The 20,826-nt window shown below is 40.2% G+C and overlaps 1 protein-coding gene across 1 annotated transcript in view; it reads right to left on the bottom strand.

Moving 5' to 3' along the window:
- GALNTL6 (polypeptide N-acetylgalactosaminyltransferase like 6) overlaps positions 1–20,826 on the bottom strand; it is a 994,726-nt gene that overhangs the window by 216,662 nt on the left and 757,238 nt on the right. The window contains exons 5-6 of the mRNA XM_008000268.3: positions 19,855–20,040; positions 15,805–15,988 (exon numbers count right to left, since the gene is read on the bottom strand). Coding sequence (XP_007998459.2) covers positions 15,805–15,988; positions 19,855–20,040 — 370 coding nt within the window. The remainder of the gene's footprint in view (positions 1–15,804; positions 15,989–19,854; positions 20,041–20,826) is intronic.

Below are 20,826 nucleotides of genomic sequence, written 5' to 3'. Positions count from 1 at the left end.
TTCGAGCCTCTCAGTTTGTGGTACTTTGTTATGGAAGCCCTAGGAAAAGAGCCCAGATTTTGGTTCCATCTATTTTGCTTTATAGCCTGAGGGATTTCCTTGACTTTCTCCTCCAGACTGCCAGCGTGGACTTTAGCCTGGTTCCTTCTATTATTTGGGCCATCCATTTAATCTTTTCTTTTAGTAATCATATTTGAAATACATGAGGATTGTGCTTGTTCCCTGTCCACACAGAAACTGGTCTAGATTGTGGATGAGGATAATTTGATTTTTTTTAAATAAGTATCTTTGTTTCTTTTAGGTTCTGTTGGTTTATTCTGTTTCTTCCCTTTTTTTTTTTAATGCTAATCTAACACATGATGGTGATCAGATCATCCATTTGAAGAAAGGACTGGTAGGCTTATAATCTGTGTCTGGGTAGGTGGTGTGGAATACCTTGGTGGAAATGGTCCTTCCCTGACAGCAGGGCTGACTGTGGCCCCTGAGTGAGGGGAGGCATAGAATGACAGGCAGGTTTCCCTCCCTGTGGGACCTGGGGTTCAGGGAAAACAATTGACAAAATAAGGAGGGTTTAATGAGGGTTGGAGCACTTCAGTGTATTTTTTATTTTTTATTTTTTATTTTTTTGAGATGGAGTCTTGGTCTGTCACCCAGGCTGGAGTGCAGTGATGCCATCTCGGCTCACTGCAACCTCCACCTCTCAGGTTCAAGCAATTCTCCCGCCTTAGCCTCCCAAGTAGCTGGGATTACAGGTGCCTGCCACTATGCCTGGCTAATTTTTGTGTTTTTAGTAGAGATGGGGTTTCACCATGTTGGCCAGGCTAGTCTCGAACTCCTGACCTCAGGTGATTGGCCTGGCTCAGCCTCCCAAAGTGCTGGGATTACAGGCGTGAGCCACCGCGCCTGGTCCACTGTATTTTCCACCTAAGCAGACCTGCCTTTCATTTCTTCCTTCAATGTCTAAAGTGCAAGCAGAGGCTACTTATTTTTTATTCCTTGCTCTACCACTTAAAGAATGCAGTGAAAAAAAACTTGTATAGTGAGATAGTATTTTTGAAAGAAATTATTATTGATAAAAGTTTTCTTCTTTTTCTTGTTGCATTTGGCTTTCCACCCATAGAAGTTCAGGCTTCTGTTGGTTTAGAGGAAGGCAGTGCACCACTAGGAATAGGAAAGTCACTGCTCAGCTTGGCTTTCAAAATAACATAGTATCGAAGAAACAGAGCTTTCATGTGCAAGAGCAATGATTTGTTGAAAGAGAGAACATGAGGTGTTGGTTCCAACAAATCACAGGTGGGAGGTTTTGGCCCACTTCTAACAGGTCCTGGTAGGTGGAGTGTGGTAGGAAGACAGAGACTCCAAATCAATTTTAGGATTCCAGAACATAGAGGGATTGTCCCCACTTCCTGCCTAGAAGTCATGGTTTGTGGATACCTCTAAGTAACATGCTCTATGCCAACATGAGGAAGCTCATTACAACAGAATGAGTGGCGTGGTGTGGTTAGGCAGACAGAGCCTGAGATAGGGCCTTTTGGTTATCCATAACCTGCAAAGGGTGGAATTCTTGCCTGTTGGAGGGAGAGGACCAGATGAGAGTTGAAAGCTAGAGGACCTGCCCTGTGAAGCAGGGTGAAGGGACTCATCTCTGAGATTTGGGGCTGAACAAACCAAAGCTAGGGTCCAGTAAGAGCCTGGGCCTCTTGGACTAGTCCTTAGCCAGATCTTAGAACTTAGGTAGAACTGAGTCAGAGGGAGTGTGACCCTACCATGCCAGAGAGCAGATGGAGACATGACATCTGTGGGCACTCTGTCCAGTGAGGACAAAGCCTCTTTTGAAAGGTCTGCTGCATCCAATCTGAATCCAGCTGAGGCTAGCTGAGAAAGATAAAGCATCAGATGACACCTGTCCCCATCGTGACTTGCCTCACGATCAAGATGCCATCCTGAGAGTGGAGGAGAATGGAGGAAAGTTGAGCAGAGCAGTTTGGAAAGGAAAACAATCCTGGCATGGAGTTAGACTTTTGAATTGACTGGGTTTGAATTGGGAGTTTACTGAGAATTTGCCCATAAGAGACCAAGTTCTGGATCAGAAGAAATACACATTTAATTGGTGAGATCAGGGGCTCACTGCTGTCCAGTGACCTGAGATTCAGGAAAGAGGGTCGTGCTCTGGTCTTCTTTGGATGTTCCTCTCCCTGCGGGATGGGTAGTCTGGAGGCTAAAGGGATGCCCCGTTCCCCACATCCCCACAGGCTGCACACCTTTTGTGAACTGGGTTTTCCAGACTGCTTTATTCCCTGCACAAAGGATTCTGAGCCTGCTTCAAAGGCCTGACTCATTCCATTATTGTTTGATTCTTTTTCCATGGGCTGCTTCCCGGGGTTTGGAATTTATATCCTTAGGGCTGGGAGTTGGGCAAAGGATGGCTATTTTTGTAGAAGGAATTAGATGTGTGGGCTTCCTTGTCTACCTGCATCGCGTGTGCCCATGGGATGTGGAGGCACAGAACAAACAGGAGGGGAAGGTGTGGGCTGTGGGTTGCGGTCCTGCCTGTCTGCCGGTGCTGCCAACAGCTGAATGGACGCTGAGGAGCAATTCTACATGCATCCCTACTCTCTGGGTTGTTTTGAAGGTATATTGATCAAGAAAGGAGGACAGAACAGAATCCAGTAGTTTGCTAGCTCAGTTAATAAACTTCCAAATACTTAGCCATATGCCACCTGAGCCTTCATTTGCACTCTAGCCCTGGTCCCAAATGTGTTAGGAGCCAGCCTGCTGCTCACGGTGGAAGCAGGACTCCAGGGCCCTGTAAGGCTCAGTTATGGAGATAAAGAAAGTTACATTCATGCCCACTTGAGTTGTAACTGTATGTTTCAAACCTGCTCCATATGCTACAATTACGATCTATGAGATGGTTTCTATTACTACAAAAAGTTAAAATGTAAATTCTTGGAGCAGTGTTAAGCAAAGGAAAGAACATTTAGCTAGCCTGTATTCTTCACTAACTTTAAATTGGTGGAATGGCTGGGGGATAGATGTGGGAAGGAGGGAAATATGGCCTGATCCCACGCTGGCTTCTGTATGTGCAGATCCCAATTCTCTCAGCCATGCATAGCTTTCCCCTACAATTTCCCTCCTCTTACATGGTATTCAAACCTGGCTTTCTTTTTTTTTGTGGCTTGTGATATAATCATTCTTTCTCTCATGTATACTTTTACCTCATCCACCACTTTACTCAATTTCTCCCTTTGTGTACTACTTCTGCAAGGCCTTGGATGAGTTTTCCCACCAATCCAGTGCAGGCTGGAAGACCCTAAGCTCCTGCTCTCCTGCTCTGGCTCACCTCAATCCCAGAAGCAGGATCTGGGCTGAGTCTTGGGCTTCCAACCTAGTTCCCACTGATAGGAAAACAGGCTAACATGCCGGAGGAAGACACAGAAATGGCAAACATCTTCGTGTTGCCACCGAGCTCCATCAGTGAAGAAGACTGGAGCGGGAAGGTGCCCTCGAGATCACTTTTGAATCAGCAGCTGCAACCTGGAGTGGCCAACCAGCACGAGGCTTTCCACTGGCAGCCTGGCCTCAGCCTTTCCACTGAATTATGCCATATAATCTCCCTCCCTCCCTCCAGCAAGAGTCCATTGTGTCGCATTTTTATTGGCACTCCAGGACACAAAAACAGACATTTCTTTCTCTTAAATGTATTTCCAGGTGGATCTATACCAAGAAGTATTAGACAAAGAAAAAAAAAAAAAAAAAGAAAGAACGATAACAAAAAAAAAAAAGAAAAAAGAATTGTCCCACCAATTTAGCATCATAGTCATTGCTTGATTATTTCATTGAAGGAGGGAGTGATGATCTTGTCAAAACCAGTGCCTCTGTGGATGTAGCCTCACTTTAGATCCTTAGCCTAGATCCAGATAAATAATCCAAGCAGCAAACAGTAAAGACTAATGACTTCTGTCACAGATAAGCTCATGAAAGTCTGTTACTTTTCTAGTGTCACTCAACTCTATTTACATCAGGTGAGTATGTGCGGTACTATTTTATTTTTAAAAAATTTGCTCTGACTTTGTTAGAGGATTGAGATAGGGAATTCTCTCATTTCTGAAGGTTTCTCACCTGAAGCCAATCCCACCTACCTCCACGAGTGATCCTGAACAAAGTCAGCCCCACTGAGAAGACAGCAGCGTAGACTCAAAGCCAGATTTTTTCTTTTTCACTCCTATTATTCATATGTATCCACTTTCTTTAAAAAAAAATCATTTGAAGCAATTTACACACACACAGACACATTCACATACACACATAAATAATATAATATATACTCACATATACATGTAAATCATATAAATACATAAATAACCTGATATCAATTTATTACTTACATGTGTACACACACACACACACACACACACACACACACACACTATACCATGGAAGTCAGGTTCTGACTGAAAGCCCTGGTGGCCAACTCTGTTCCCTCTCTGTGGCAGAGTAATAGAGTAATTCAGGACTAGAGACTCCTCGCTGACTCCTGGATACAGATTCTAGTTTTCATCATTTCTTTACATATAACTAATGAAGCCTTCAATGGCACGCCACATGTAAGGCTTAGTTTTCTTCGCTACACTTTAGATCCATACATATTGTTCCGGCTTGTTATGCCCTCCCATTGTAAGACCATAGTCTATATATATAACTTCTAAGATTACACTGCCATCAAGCCCACTGGCCCTTCCCAGCCCTGCTCTCAAGTGTGTAATTTTGGTCAACCCTCTTGAAGTCCATTGCTCCCACCTGCTTGGGCTCTAGGTGGTGTCTAGAATCTAGACAGCACAAGATGCTTATAGCATCTCGTTATTTGTTAGAAAAGGACGGAACTGAAGATCAGTATCATTACCTGGCCTCCTTGTTAAAGATGTTGGTATCTCCTAGGTTGTGGTTTTAAAAATGATTTTAATTTTCATTCATGGTGTAAAGAACTTCAGGAAGGCCTTCGAGTTTTTCTAAAATATTTATCATCTTTCTTCCTTCTACATACTGGATAAATGCCTTCTATTGTCTTCTTCATTTCTTCCTTTTCTTCTTTACTTTCTGTCACTCCCCTATAAGAATTTATGCTCTATTTAGACTGCTCTGTGGGTGACACCCTATAAATAATTGTGCTCAGTCCTGCCACAACATTTTCTGTAGCTAGCATCCTTTTCTGAAAAACTGTCATCTCTTTTTCAAATATACACAACCTTGTCTGACCACTTCTTCCAATCTTACCATTTATTTCATCCATTCAATCCATATTGTTGGGTGTCTTTTATGCACAGGGACTAGGTGCTAGTGACACAGCACTGAGTGAATGGAAGAAAACAGCGCTCCCTGCCCTTATGGAGTTTACATTCTAATATTGATGTTGAAATGATTAGGCAAAAAGAATGACTGAATGGAAGAAAACTGTGCTCCCTTACCTTATGGAGTTTACATTCTAATATTGATGTTGAAATGATTAGGAAAAAAGAAGAGTTTTTGAACTAAGAAGGAAAGCAAAGAGGAGAGCAGAGCTGAAGGTGATATTTTAGCAATGAAGCTTTGGGTGAGAAAATGAAGTGAAATGAAGCTAATATATAGGCCTTGGGCCTATAGCCCTGTCTGCAGGGAGGGAAGAGGAAGATTAGGTGAATGGCAGAACATTTTGTTTAATTCTACCATGCTCTGGTATCATGTTATCAGGACAAAATCAATATTGCTGAACTTCAGGTGCTGGGAAGGGGGCTGTGACAGTATTTTCACAGGTGCATGGAAGTTTCTCCCTTAGCTAAAGGAAGAAAGATTTCAGTTAAAAAGACTAGGGAGCCAGAAAGAAGAGAGTGGAGCATTATATCCTAGAGGACAGAATCCATGAAAATGCCCAGCTAAGGAATAAATGAGATGAAGTCAAGTTACATCTTAAGGGTAGGGAAGGGACAGAGCAAATTACCTTCACACATTAGACAGACAGACAGACTCAGGATACCAGTTGGGGAAGCAGAACAAAGTGGATAATAGTTCATATAACAGGTAAATGGACCAAAAAAAAAAAAAAACCCTACAAAAAACAGTCATCAATCCATTCGTGAACTTCGCAGTTCAACACACAGGGAGCCATTGCTATGTCTTAGGTGGTGCAGTTTTATCTATAACTATTGGGTGGTTCTGGAGGTCTAGGGGTGGTTGGCATGAAGAATTCAAACCCTAGCCTGACTACGGAGGAGCTATCTAACCTGGCAGCAGTGAAGCAAGACCAAGAATGAGATCAGAAGCCCAAAGTTCAAGAGGCGATGTTACCAAAGAAATACAGAGGATAGTTAGAACACAAGTCACCGTAGGGTTTGGGTAGAGAAGAGCAGTGCATTCTAGAGTTCCACAGAGACCATGGTCCTGAGTGGCTGGTATGTAAAAGTGAACACCACTTTCAGGATGGATGAACGGGTCTCATTGTCTTTTAAAATAGTGCACATAACCTACCAGGTTACTTATGATTGAGTGGCCCTTGCAGAAGTCTCAGTGAAAAACAAGCAGTTCAAGAGTCCAGATATATGGATGGGAACCAGAAAGAGGAGGTCTCAAAGCCCGAGCTAACCCAGGAACCCAGAGATCTCAAGAGAACGAGACAAACTGAAGAAAAGCAGAGAGGTACAGTAGAATAATTACAGGGATTCCTAATTTAGCAATTAATTTTGTTAATATCTTTTTCTTTTTTGAGACGGAGTCTCGCTCTGTCGCCCAGGTTGGAGTGCAGTGGCCGGATCTCAGCTCACTGCAAGCTCCGCCTCCCGGGTTTACACCATTCTCCTGCCTCAGCCTCGCGAGTAGCTGGGACTACAGGCGCCCGCCACCTCGACCGGCTAGTTTTTTTATTTTTTATTTTTTAGTAGAGACGGAGTTTCACCGTGTTAGCCAGGATGGTCTCCATCTCCTGACCTCGTGATCCGCCCGTCTCAGCCTCCCAAAGTGCTGGGATTACAGGCTTGAGCCACCGCGCCCGGCCTTGTTAATATCATTTTAACTGTTAAAGGAAGGAGAAAGTCATAGGGAACATCCTGTTGAGGTAAAGATCACACCCACAAGCAGAGGGAAGAAAGAAACAGTCATTTCTGATTCTGACAAGGGAAAAGAGATTATTGCTACCCCTTACATAGAATTTCTTCGTCAAATGTGGTTTCCATGCAGACTGGGGGCCCAGGGCAGCCAGGGGCCTCCAGAGCCAAGCAATGGGGGAGGGGGCTTCAAAAGGAGAGACGGGTAATTTACAACTTTGCTCTGGAACATCTCTGCCCGTGTTATACTATTTTACTTTACATTTAAAAAATCTTCAGTGAGTGTTTATTCTGGGCTTTCAAAGGAGATTGGTTTTATTCAATATTTTGATTAGTTTTTTAAACACTTGAGCCATTTCTACTCCTTTATTCTCACCTTCTGTAGATTAGGACACCATTTAAAAGTTTGACAGTCTTTTCCCTAAACATTTTGTCCTTTTGCGGTTGTCAAATATTGAATTAGATCTTGTTATAAACAGACCAGAAGCTGGCATTGTTGACATTTCCCTTCATTAGTAACTGAAAGCTGACATTTTCAACCTATCAGCTCTAGTTTAGTCTAATGATAAGAACACAGTATGGGGAACAAGGCAATCTGTTTCCTTTCCTGCTCTTATTATGAACTCGCTATGAAACATTAATTGACAAAACGACTTCACTTAATGGGTGCCTAAGTTTCTCTTACAAGAAGAGTGAAAGAAAATTATTGATTAACCCTAGGATTCAAAGTCTGAATGAATGAAAGAAGGCATTAACTTGAGTCCTATGAGACTATTGATTAAACCTAACATTTGAAATCTGAATGAATGAATGAAGGCATTGATTTGAGTCCTGATTTTGTCCCTTATTCATTACTATAGTCTCTTCATTTATTTGGTTCTCACTCTATTTGCAAAATTAGAAAACCACAATATCTACTTTAACCCATTCAAAAGGATTATTACATAGAGTTAATTAGATAATGTAGTGAGGGCTTTACATATGGTGAAGTGCTAAAGAGATGTTAGTTTTCATATTACATACTACATAGGTTTCATTAAATAGACTATTTGGCCAGTTTAATTGAGGGGCTTCTGGAATAATGAGAAGTTCAGGCAAGATCTGTGGTTGTGGTTGTGGAGAGCTGAAGACCTAGTTAACTCTGCTGGAACTTGTCTCTAGACTAAACTGATTAACATAGATTTTAATCTAATCCCTCAAATGTTTGGAACTTCAGTTTTGAACCCTCAATCATAGAGAATTACATGGTTGGAGGTTGAGGTCAAGGAGCACATACTTTGGTAGTTTTATGTATCAATTTGACTTTTTGAGGAGGAGGAAGATTTGTAGCAATTGCATGGAGATCTGCAAAATTTGTGAGAATATTGACTTGACTTGAGAAGCAGGGAATGAACAAAGTTCTCCCACTCTACCAAATGGATATTCCAGGCTCTGGAGGTATCCTAACAGGGGCAGGAGAGAATAAAAGGGAGGATGAACAGTATCTAATTAAACTTAGAGGTGAAAGTGGAGAAAACCCCCAAAATTATCCTTCTAAGCTTATATTCTACATTAAATTCAGTTTTGACCAGTCCCTTTTTCCATAGGAAATCAATTTCATGCTTTACTGATTTTGATTAAATGTAGAATTAATTATATTGGGTCAAAACCTATGTGGAAAGAGTTTTGTGTAAAACAGATTATCTTTATTTTCAAATTCTGAGCAGGCTAATGTACCCCTAACCCTCAATGAAATTTACCCAAGTGGGATGCTAAAATTTTGAAGGTAAATTAGTGCCATCAACAAGGTTCTGATAAAAGCTAATAGTTTATTCTAGGCATCAAGTAAGTTGATCCTCAATCTGTTGTTATCTCCTTTGTGTTAATAAAGTGAAGCTTCTATGCCCACCAAGGAGAAAGAGCCCCTCTTCTTCCAGATTAGTCAACCCAAACCTGGGTCTTCAGCATTATGAACAGAGGGTCGATCTCAGCCTTACTTACACTCTCCACTGGGCACCCTTGTGCAGGCACAGGTCTATCTGTATGAGGCAGACCTGGAGTGATTTTGTTTGGCCCAGTGTCCTGAATGTGTTTCGAAATAAGACTTTCTGTAAGGATTGGTAAAGGTTAGTGATGTTTTGACTTTACGATATTCACTTATCAGCTGCATTGCCGTGTTTTAGGGAAGAAGTAATTGTACTCTCTGAAGGTTTTTTCCCTATTTGAGTATGATTATTCCTTAACCACTAGAGAATGTGTCTTCTCTAAGTAGAATGGGAGGGGAAAATCTCCATGGAATCGTGGGAATTCTTACTCTGCGTTCTTACTCCTATTTGCTGTGTAAACTTGGGAAAACTGCTTCACCTCTATGAGTCTGAATCATCTCATTTGTAAAAATTACATATTTCATAGGTTTGAAATAAGGATTAAATGGGTTAAGAAGATATGCAAATTTCCTAGCAAAGTGCCTGACCCATAGCAGTAGACATTTAACAACTGTTAATTTCCCCTCCATCAACATGTGTGAAAGAAAGAATAGCATGGAATGATGAGTCAGCAACCCCAGATTCTAGTAGTAGCTGTTAAATTTGCTAGTGGTGACACTGGATAAGTCATTTAGACTGTATAGCTTAGGTTTCCTCTTTTATAAAAAATGAGAAGTTGAATTGTCTCTAAGGTTTCTTCTAGCTTGATGAATTTATGATTATTTGTACTTTTTTTCTGATTTTCTTCTAAGCCTACATTTAGCAGAAAGTTATATTTGTTACCTAAGAACCACTGAGTTTCACACGGTGTTGACATCAGCACTTTCTCACATTCTTATACAAGAAAGAGAGTCTGCAAATTCTGCACGGTGTCCCTTGGAAGAACAAAGGGAGGTACTATCAGTAAATCTATAGAAAGCATTCCACTTCCGTGTGACAGTGATACAACTCTCTGTAGCAGAGAGGTAGAATTTTCTCCATTTTAGTGTGAGCTATGCCTCACACTTCTGGATTGCAGAACCAGCTCATAAGGATCTCACCTTTGGCCCATGTCAGAGGATCTTTCATGTCTGAAGTGCCTACCTTGAGGTCCTTGGCAATGGGTCACAGCTACTGCTATCTGTGCCTAGGGACATTTGTAGGCTAGATATTGGCCCTGGTTGAGGAATTACTGAATTCAGACTGATATGTCTATGGAACATAGTGGTTTCTGAGAGAATAGAATGGATGATTGTGGCTGGGTGTGGTGGCTCATGCCTGTAATCCCAACACTTTGGGAGGCTAAGGTGGGCAGATCATGAGGTCAGGGGTTTGAGACCAACCTGACCAACATGGTGAAACCCCGTCTCTACTAAAAATCCAAAAATTAGCCAGACATGGTGGTGTGCGCCTGTAATCCCAGCTACTCAGGTGGCTGAGGCAGGAGAATCTCTTGAACCCAGGAGGCAGAGGTTGCAGTGAGACGAGATCATGCCATTGCACTCCAGCCTGGGTGACAGGGTGAGATTTCGTCTCCAAAAAAAAAAAAAAAAAAAGGATGATTGTAGCCTGTGAATTTTTTCCCCATTGCTGTGTGTATATATTTATTATACTTATTTTAAACATTTTGGAAATTGGTAGTATAAATAGATGGAAAATAGAGAATGTCAGTTCTCACTAATAAGTCTAGGCAAGAATTCCATCGATGGTGATTAAAACTCTTAGTTCTATAAGTCTATAAGGAATTGTGAAGATCTATCTGAGGAAGACTGGCAGTGCAAAGATAATTTTCCCACAATCACAAAGACAGAATAGAGGTGGATTCCGAAAAATATAATCAACTTGCAAAATTGAATAAACTGCTGAATCGATTCTTTGTATTTAGCAAAAGGAAGCATATCTAGGAACCTGCATACATTCTCTAGAAATTAACTTGATTTTTACAGTTGACAGAGTCATGTATTAGGGTCTGGATACCTGATACACTGGATGGACTATTTCATGCTGCCCTTGGAGACAAGTTGGAGAAACGTTAGTAGTATTGCAGCAGTGAAGTGAATTTACATAATTGACGCGTTACATCAACGAGTGTGAACTTTTACAAGATTCTAGTAGACCTGGAAAACATGGTGATAGAACTGAAAATATGTAGCCTGGAAAAGAAAAATGTTTTGTTGTTTTCCCTCTTGAGTAGTATGGGCATGGCAATTGTTCTCAAATATTTCTAATAGCTCTGTCATTAAAGACCAATTCAATATTCCTTGTATCTCGAGTAGGACAATTTGGGATCAGAAAGGCAGAATTTCTTCATGCGAGGGAAAATGTGTCTGTCAATAAGTCTAATAGAAAGGATATCTTTTGAGGTAGGAAATTTACTTTAAAGATGAGTTACTGCAGAGGTTGGATGCCTGTCTTGGACGTTGTCTAGTGGTTGCTCACATTGAAGGGAATTTGGACAAGATAATTTCTTTGGGCCCACTCTAAACTTTTAGAAAGCAAACGAACATCTTTCTCTTTGTCATCATGGCTGAAGGAGCATATTATGTTTTGTCACATAGAAAAGTCTTTCATTTTTAAGTGCCCTGATTTCAAGATGGACCAGTAATGAGAAAACCATCTAAAAGCCATGAATAACAAGAATTTTCTCAAGGCATTACATCATGATAAAAGCCATCAGAAAGAGGGAGCATTCTGGTTTCTTCCTTAATAAATAACCCCAAATATTTAATTTAGAAAATTAAATTAAAAATTTATTTTAATTTAATTTTGTTTTGTTTTTGTGTTTGAGACAGGCTGGAATGCAGTGGTGCAATCATGGCTCACTGTGGCCTCAACCTCTTAGGCTTAGGTGTTCTGTGCACCTCAGCCTCCCAAGTAGCTGGGACTATAGTCATGCAAAATTAAATAAACTGCCCCACTATTATTTTTTTTTTTTTCATAGAGACAAGGTTTTGCTATGTTGCCCAGGCTTGTCTCAAACTCCTGGGCTCAAGCAATCTGTCCGCCTTGGTCTCCTGAAGTTCTGGGATTACAGGTGAGAGCAACTGCTCCTGGCCCCAAAATATTTCTCTCTCTTTTTTTTTTTTTTTGGAGACGGAGTCTGGCTCTGTTGCCCAGGTTTAAGTACAGTGGCACAATCTCTGCTCACTGCAACCTCCACCTCCCGAGTTCAAGTGATTCTCCTGCCTCAGCCTCCCAAGTAGCTGGGACTACAGGCGCCCACCACCATGCCCAACTAATTGTTGTGTTTTTAGTAAAGGTGGGGTTTCACTGTATTGGCCAGGCTGGTCTTGAAATCCTGATCTCAAATGATCCATCCACTTCGGCCTCCCAAAGTGCTGGGATTACAGGCGCAAGTCACCATGCCCAGCCAAAATATTTCTTTTTTTTTTTTTTTGAGACGGAGTCTCGCTCTGTCACCCAGGCTGGAGTGCAGTGGCCCGCTCTCTGCTCACTGCAAGCTCCGCCTCCCGGGTTCGCGCAATTCTCCTGCCTCAGCCTCCCGAGCAGCTGGGACTACAGGCGCCCGCCACCTCGCCCGGCTTATTTTTTTGTATTTTTAGTAGAGACGGGGTTTCACCATGTTAGCCAGGATGGTCTCGATCTCCTGACCTCGTGATCCGCCCGTCTCGGCCTCCCAAAGTGCTGGGATTACAGGCTTGAGCCACCGCGCCCGGCCTATTTCTTAAATGTATCCAATCCAATAGAAGTTATGACCACTATATGATAATTTGTATCAAGAATGTTGCTTTTTCTCTTACATTCTAGTAGCAGTTTGTTGAAAAACAGGATCCCTTTGTAAATATCAGTAAATATTTTCTTAATGCTCAAAGTTATCCATAAGTTTTCCTTTTCTTTTCTAGACAGATTGTTGAAGGTCTTGATTCCTAGTTTAGAAAGTTAGTAGATGTTGACTTCTTTCATTGTGTAGTGTATGTGAAAAAATACAGTTTATATGACATCAGGTTCATATATACCTTATAACTGAAGTTGAATATTTGAGAAATGACATTTATACCTACCCACTAGTATAACACTCTAAAATTTTCAATTGAATTCAATCCAATTCATTAATAATTAAATACTGTTAATGCCCCACTACTTTCACAGAATTTTCAGCTTGAAAAGCACTGCTCTAATCAACAGTCATTGAAAATTCAAGTAATGGCAGAATAAATGAGATAATTCAAATCTTGTCACATAAGACATTTGATAAACTTGCTAAAGATAGATAAATTTTGCATCCTTATTGTACAAAAAGTCCTGGGGTTTGTGATACATTTGTACATTCTTCTTTGTTTCCCTTCTTCCCAGCTTTTCAGCCTCCTCTCCCTGTCTTCCCACAGAAAACCACACTCTTTGGCAGCAGCCTCTTGAAACGTGAAAGACTGTAAGAAAGATGTATAGATAGACTGCCTTCATTCTGTGCACCTTAAAGCTTTACAGCTAGAGAAGCAAGTTGTAGCCTAAAGCTTGTCTGTTTATGAGCACATTCAGGTGACTGCCGTGATAATGAAATTGCCGATACACTGCTCAGAGCTGCTTGGGTAACCATTCTTTTATTATTAGGACGGCAAACACGGTTTATAAGATCAAAGTGGACACCTCCTACAAGTTACATTTATTACAGGAGGCTAAAGTGTCCACATTCCTAGGAATCAATAAGACTTAAGGCAGAAAGATAGCAATATGCAATAGATGAATGCAATTTTTGACAGTTCAACAACCACCTAAGTAGGTGACAGAAACAAGAGGTAACCTAGTTCTGAAAGTTACCGATTCTGCCAGCTCTGTGGTTAAGCAAGGCGCTTGATACTGTCATAGCCACAGTCAGAGTCAGCCTGACAAAAATTTTGACTGTCAATACAGGCACCGAGAATGCTTTTAGAATTGTCTCCACTGCAGATTCCTCTGATAGCATTTTGATCCCACTGTTTCAGGAAGCAGGACCCCTACTCTGCGATCACAGTGCAAATAAAGTAAAGGTCATGATAACCAGTCACTATCACGGCATTTGGGAAGCCAGCCTGGGTGAGTTCCAGCCCTTAAAACATGGTACTTTCGCATTGTAATGGCCTAACTGTGGTTCTTCTGCTGTGGACCGGCATCTAATAACAGTTCTACCATGGTTAAGGCCTTTTGTACTCCTCTCCACATGCATGTTTTAAAATTTTTTTACATTTAAAAGGTTTTAAATTTATTTTCTTTTCTCATCTATATTTTAAACTGACACATAAAAGTTGTATATATTTATGATGTACGACATGATGTTTTGAAATATGTACACATTGTAGAATGGCTAAATCAAGCTAATTAATATATGCATCACCTCACACCCTTGTCACTCATCCCACCTTAAGCCCCTCTCTGTCAAGATTTTCAGATGGTTACCTTCAGAGAAGTCTGAAGAGCATCTCTCAGCTAAGCCCACTTCAAATGCTTATTAGAAACCCTTTTGCTTAGATTACTAAAAAGCTTTTCTAGTAGTTTAGAATATCTGTGAAATTTTGGCCAAAGCATTTGAGGAAGTAATAAAGGTCCTTTATTATTTCTTTACAAAAACTCTCCAGTAAGTGGAGAGTCAAAAGAGGCTGAACTCCAGAAGCTCTGGATATTTAATAAGAGCGCTTTATTTTACAAAAGAAACAACTTCTCTAGCGTGGTATCAAGCTAACGTCTTCTGAAATTCCCTTTGCTTCCCCAGGAGTTCATTTTTCTAAAGACTAGAAGTGTAGGAAACATTTTCCTGATAATTATGAAATGTTATTGTAATTTAAACTGTTAGTGTCAGAGAAGTGGTTTTTGTACTCAGTAGCTTCTTTACTGCCCATATTATTGATGAAAAGACAATAATATTTAATGCATTTTAAATGGACTCAGAGTGTGCAAAGCTTGATCACAGACATTTTTATTTTTCTTGTACTAAGAAAAACATATATAATAGTTTAAAAATAACAATTTTAGTGATGTCAAAGGGTGCAGTATGAGGAATAGATATATAGTATGCCTTGGGTTATCTCTAGGCTAACTGTTGGAAAAAGTTTACCATTTACTATGAATGGTCTTGATAGTCTGTCAAACTAAACTATACATATTTTTTTTCTTTTTCTTTAAATGCATACTTCTCTTGTCCACACTGAAAAAACAGGATGTCGTTTGGTAGAAATTAATCATTAGATCATTGCTGTACCTTCTTCTCTGTACAGTATGTACTAAATTAGGGGCAGGATTATCAAAGATAATTGACTCTGGATATATCACTTTGATTGAATTCCCCATGGATATATCACTGAATTCCCCAGTTGTGGGAACACCTGCTTAGGAGCACACTTTCATTATAGGTAAACAATTTCCAACAGGGTGTAGAAAGTAGTCTTAAACACTGGTTCATATTTTATATCAATTTCTAATAAAAGAAAAACAAAATAGCTATTTTCAGTAATCCTTTAGGGAGAAGTCAAAAGAACAGAGACACCTGAAAATAAGAAAGTGTCTAAGAAGGGAACATGCCTTCCTTCTATATGTATTTTCTGTTTATGCATTTTTGTGGTTCTTTCATCTCTACAGTTTCATGGTTAGCAAAGTTTAAGAAGGGGTGATCCATGAATTCAGCACAGCTTGTAATTTTCTACAGGGTGTAGGTCTGACCTTTCTCTGATGTTTTGCATATTGTTACCACCTGTTTTATTCCATTTTGTTAGAGATAATTGTCTTCTTGAGCCCAGGTTTAACACTGCAACGAGTTACCTGCCCTCACTCCCTTGGCCCCTCCCTTGGCTGCTACTCACTCAAAAGGGTCGCTGGGATCTGCCCTCTGGAGCTCTGGAGGGATGGGGATTCTTTTGTAGTACATTTCCCAGTCGAAGGCTCCTCGCATGGCATCCCCAGCTTGTGCCTCATACCCAAAGTGATTGTGGTCAATGACATCGATCATGGGACACACGATGGTTTTGTGGTTTAGTGCAATTTGGTCTGAAAAATGAAAGCACAAAACAGGAAATGACATGCCTGCCTAGGTCATCTATCATTTTTCAGCAAAGAGAAGCCTATAGTCCCCTACTAATGCATAACGCTTGTAGCCTTGGCTTCCTGTCGTCCTTAGAGCACTTTTCAGCAATCTCTGAATTCTGGACTTAACGTGATGGGACAGCGATTAGGTCCAATTAGAGTTATTGTATTTTCCTTTAAGAAAGTTATGTCCCAGAGAGACTTGCAGAAGTCCATTTAGCTCTCCCTGTGTCACATTTTTGCTCTGACCTGTCCCCAATCTGTCATTTTATCGTGCATCCAACATGCACAGAGTATGAACAGTAGTTGTGTTCTTTCAAGCATACTGCTGGAGCCTGCTGAGAAAATACTGGCCTGCTTTCCGGAGGTTCCAAAATGTGAATATTTAACTTCATGGATCTTGTGGCATCTAATCTCATAACAATCATGGTGGCTGCTCTCCTATAAATGCTGACAGATCATGCATAGAATTCTTTGCTCTCAGGTTTGCCAGAGATTTTTCCAAGTCCTATTTTGCCGCTGTTCTTGGAGCTAAACTCTGTTGATCAAAGCTATACATTTTCTTCCCTCATCATATTTGAAAAAGTATTACGTGATATTATACTACTGCGATTACTTCTACTACTCTTAAATTCTTGAGTAACTACCAAGTGATTTATTCTCATGCTATTCCTAATACTCTTAGCAACCCTGTAGGGTAACTATTATTGTTATCCCCAATTTATGTATGAGGAAGGTAAGATTAGAGAAATTAAATAACTTGTCAAGGGTTATGCAGCTTTTGAGGGCAATAACCAAGATGCAACCTCTGCTTAATAATCCAATTTCAAACCTGACCTTTCGATTGTTCGATTGTTCTCATGGTAGCAGAGAGGTGATTTGTTTTTTTCAGTTCCAGCACCTTCCTTTCCTATGTGGCTATGGTTATTGTGATGACTTAACAGGTAGCACAGGGCACTGGCATTTGCATCCTTTGGTTTAGCTAGAATACCTATCCCTGAGGAAACTTTCTTTCCAAGAATGTAAATTTAGTTAATATTTATTGTAACAGACCAGTGCTGTCTAATAGGCAGACCTTCTTGTTATTCGGAAGACCTTTAGATGTGACAATAAACAAATAAAAAACATATCATTTAGCACAATTAGGAAGTTTGGTTATTTCCATATCATATTTTGTTTCCCCAGGGATTGTGGAGTAAATGTAATTTGTTTTGGGGATAACGTTCCTGCAGTAAGGAAACTATCTGTTTACTTCAGAAGTTTGTTTCTCTTAAGCATAGGATAAAAAGCATAAGGTTTTACTGGTTGTAATAATAAGTGGTTTTATTTTGATGACACTGATGAAACGGATGGAAACCACAGAATTTTGTGAACACTTTCCCCTCTAGGTCTATATGCCTTTCCATCCGTCCGTCCGTCCGTCTATCCATCCATCCATCCATTTATCCATCCAGTCATTCTTTTCATATTTCAACAATTATTTATTGATTAGAAACTATGTGGTAGTCACTTTTTCTAGGTTCTGGGGATACCATGATGAATAACATCACAAACGATTCTGTCTTTAGGAATGAAGCAAAGACAATGAATAAACATAATAAATAGCTAAATTGTATAGTGTTTTAAAAGGTGATAAATGAGATGGGAAAAAGATAAAACAGGGGAAGGGGAATGCAGGATACTGGAGCGTGGAAAGGGTTGCGATTTTAGAGCATGGTCCTGGTAAGCCACAAAGAGCCAGAGGTGGGCTTAGTCTTACTTCAGTTTAATTAGCAGATGAAGAGACCCCCCAGCACCATTTCTAGTTAATCTCCACCTAGGGATGGCTAAGCATTTGTTTTTTACCAGGGCAAGCCTTATAATGGCTTGAGATGTCTTTGACAGAGGAGACCGACGTTGCTGGGTCCAGAATATTTTTTATCTCATCCCTGCAGGTATTTTAGTATTAAAGTTTCAGTGACTTTCTTCAATCAAATTCAGAATCAGGTTGATTAACAAGTTCCTTGACCATCAAGGAGTCCCAAGGTGACCCAAAGAGAATGTGTCTGTTAAAGTAACTGTCAACTTTTCCTTCAAATTTCCTTTTCACTCTTATCCAGCTGTACTAGCTTAGGTTGAAAGCAGCATGACTAATTTTTCATCCAAGGCTTGTTCCTACATTTCAATTTCCAGGGATCAAACAAACAGACTTAATGGGAAATTGAAATTCAGGTATAATCCCAAGGTGAAAAATGAGCCAAGAAACTGTGTGGCTTTGCCTGTTTTTTCATTTTGGATGATGTGTCAAGACACTGATAGAGGAAAATAAAAAAAGATAGTGATCCTGAACTTGAATCATTTCTTGTCCATCAGGACTACAGGAAATGAAATACTTTAATGAGAAATGTGGGTTGTGGGTTTCTCTTACTCTTTTTTTATTTCTGTCATCTTCTTTTTAATTAGATTCATAGTGAACAATCAGACACTCAATAATTGGCATTTAGGGATTTGCTTTGATTCATAAATAAATTAGGCCTTTTGCTGACTTCCTTGAGTATTCAACACCATATAGGTCAAATTCTGTTTGAGGGAATCTCACTGTTGCTGATGAAGCTCTAAATTGCTGTGTCCTTGGACAAGGTACTTGTAATTAAAGGCTCAGAGGAGTCTCTGACTGCAGGGGCACCGAAACATTCTGGTTGATTAGGGTAGCTGGGCAGTCATCTGTGCAGGGGTATGTGGCTGGGCAATGTGGTGGGGGGTGTTGGGTGCTGGTTGTTTCCTGTTTTAAATCCTGTACAGTTTCAATTGATTTTCCCCCCACATCTTTTACTAATAGAGCTTTGCTGGTTCTTGCTGAAAACCTACACAGTAGTCAATAGCAAACTGTTCTTTCTGAGACAGCTATTGTGAAGGCAGTTGCTAGCGACTTTAGTTCCAAGGCCAGGGATATTTTTACAATAAAAGTTGATTTAGCAAAGTCAGAAAGGAGAACACTATGTGTGCACAGAGAACTTTTTAGAAGGAGGGTTTTTTTTTTCAAACTGACTATTTCTTATCTACAACTGGACTTGATATTTTACTTTGTTTTAAAACAAAAGTAATGAAGCTTGAACTGAACCACACGTATGTTTTCTACCTTAAATTACTTTCAGTTCTTTTGTGTATCTAACAGTCCAAGTGTGTTATGACATAATCTTGTTTCCCTCAGCTTAGCCATATTGTGAGCATTTAAGACACAGCAACTGGACAGCTGCACTGTGTTTGAAGGAATCTCTGTAAATACAGGGAACTGTATATTTAGGGCTATAGGATGGTGCCAAAAGTGGAAAGAATAACAGAAAAGAAATGGCATTATAAATCCTAGAAAATGCCAAGGTGCTTACACTTTAACTGTATTCTGGGGATGAATATTTTTTCTTCCTCTTTTCTTAACAATCCTGTAATACTTGTTCAATGTGTGTGTGTGTGTGTGTGTGTGTGTATTTTAATCTTGCTGTAGTTACAGGACTATAAAAGAGTTTTGGGATACATTTTTCTTTTAGTGTTCACCCAGTGAATTTGACAACGCTAAAGGAGGATATCTAAGATAAATGAAACCTTTTTAAAACTGTAAGTTAGCTTGAAGTTGGTATTATTTAAAATGCCAATTTTATGGCATTATGTAGAATACTGCCTGAAGCAGTTACCTAGAAAACTGTTTTCAGCAGTGGTAAATATAAAATTGAAGGCTTCTACTGGAAACCTTGTAGAAGGGCCCTCTAGCATTTGTTGATTGCAAACTAAATAGAAGCAAACCGCTCACTCCCCCTGAGGCATCCCATGATGGTGCCCTAGCAACCTGTACTCACTGAGGAGTGGGGGCAGCCAGTTCACATTGACCTCGCAGTGGGAGTCCAGGAACGTCAGGACTTCTCCTCTGGCCATAGATGCCCCCAGGAGACGGGTCCTGATGAGTCCTTCTCTTTTCTTGGTGCGAACAATCCTCACTTTGGAAAATCGGGCCATATATTCTTCCAATTTATCCTTCAAGTGTTCTAGGAAGGAAGTAGAAAATGCTTAGAAAAAACGCCAAACATTAGTTGCAGCTGAATTATTCATGGTTGGTTGTGCATAGAGAGTATGTGACTGATGAATCCTGGGGTAACATTCTTCTCTCCTCGTCTACATGGAAGATACTAATAAGGTTTTCGGATCCTACAGTTTTCCAAAATGCTTTTTAAACTGCAAATATTGCCCTTTTTTGAACACAAAAGTCACTGACATGCCAGAGGTCTGTTACGCAGTTACTGCTGGTTGACAGCCACAGCGTGTAATCCTAGCCCACACTCCAAAGATGGGCTTCTGCCCTCTGGCCCCTGCTGGGTAAAGTCAGATGAAAATCCTGGAAATGGGCTCTTTCCAACCAAAGAGTTCTTTATAGCAAGGCTTTGCCCAATATTGTGTGTATTGAAAATAATGCATGTAAAACAACAGGAAAGAAAAATATCTGTCATATCAAGAAGAACCAGATTCTTTCCCCCACAAGTTAATAGCAAACTAGTAAGCAAGTTTAGCGTCTTGCTTCTGATTTGAAGTGGAAAGATGACTGACTACAGATGAAATACTATACAGTCGTTTGGAACTTACCTATTAAAGATTTGGAAATATTTCTTAGCGATTTAAATTTGGAAATGTTTCTTGCCTAATTAAAAACAAATAGTGGAAACAAAATCAAATCGGATAATTTATTCACAGAATAAAATATTTCCTACTGTCTGTGACAAAATGCATCAAGCTCTCAGTTCTTACTATGTCAGATAAGAGCATTTGCTGCCTTCCTG

This window comes from Chlorocebus sabaeus, chromosome 7 (genome assembly GCF_047675955.1).
Source record: "Chlorocebus sabaeus isolate Y175 chromosome 7, mChlSab1.0.hap1, whole genome shotgun sequence".
Classification (NCBI taxonomy): Eukaryota; Metazoa; Chordata; class Mammalia; order Primates; family Cercopithecidae; genus Chlorocebus; species Chlorocebus sabaeus.
This window is presented reverse-complemented; position numbering and strand designations above follow the sequence as displayed.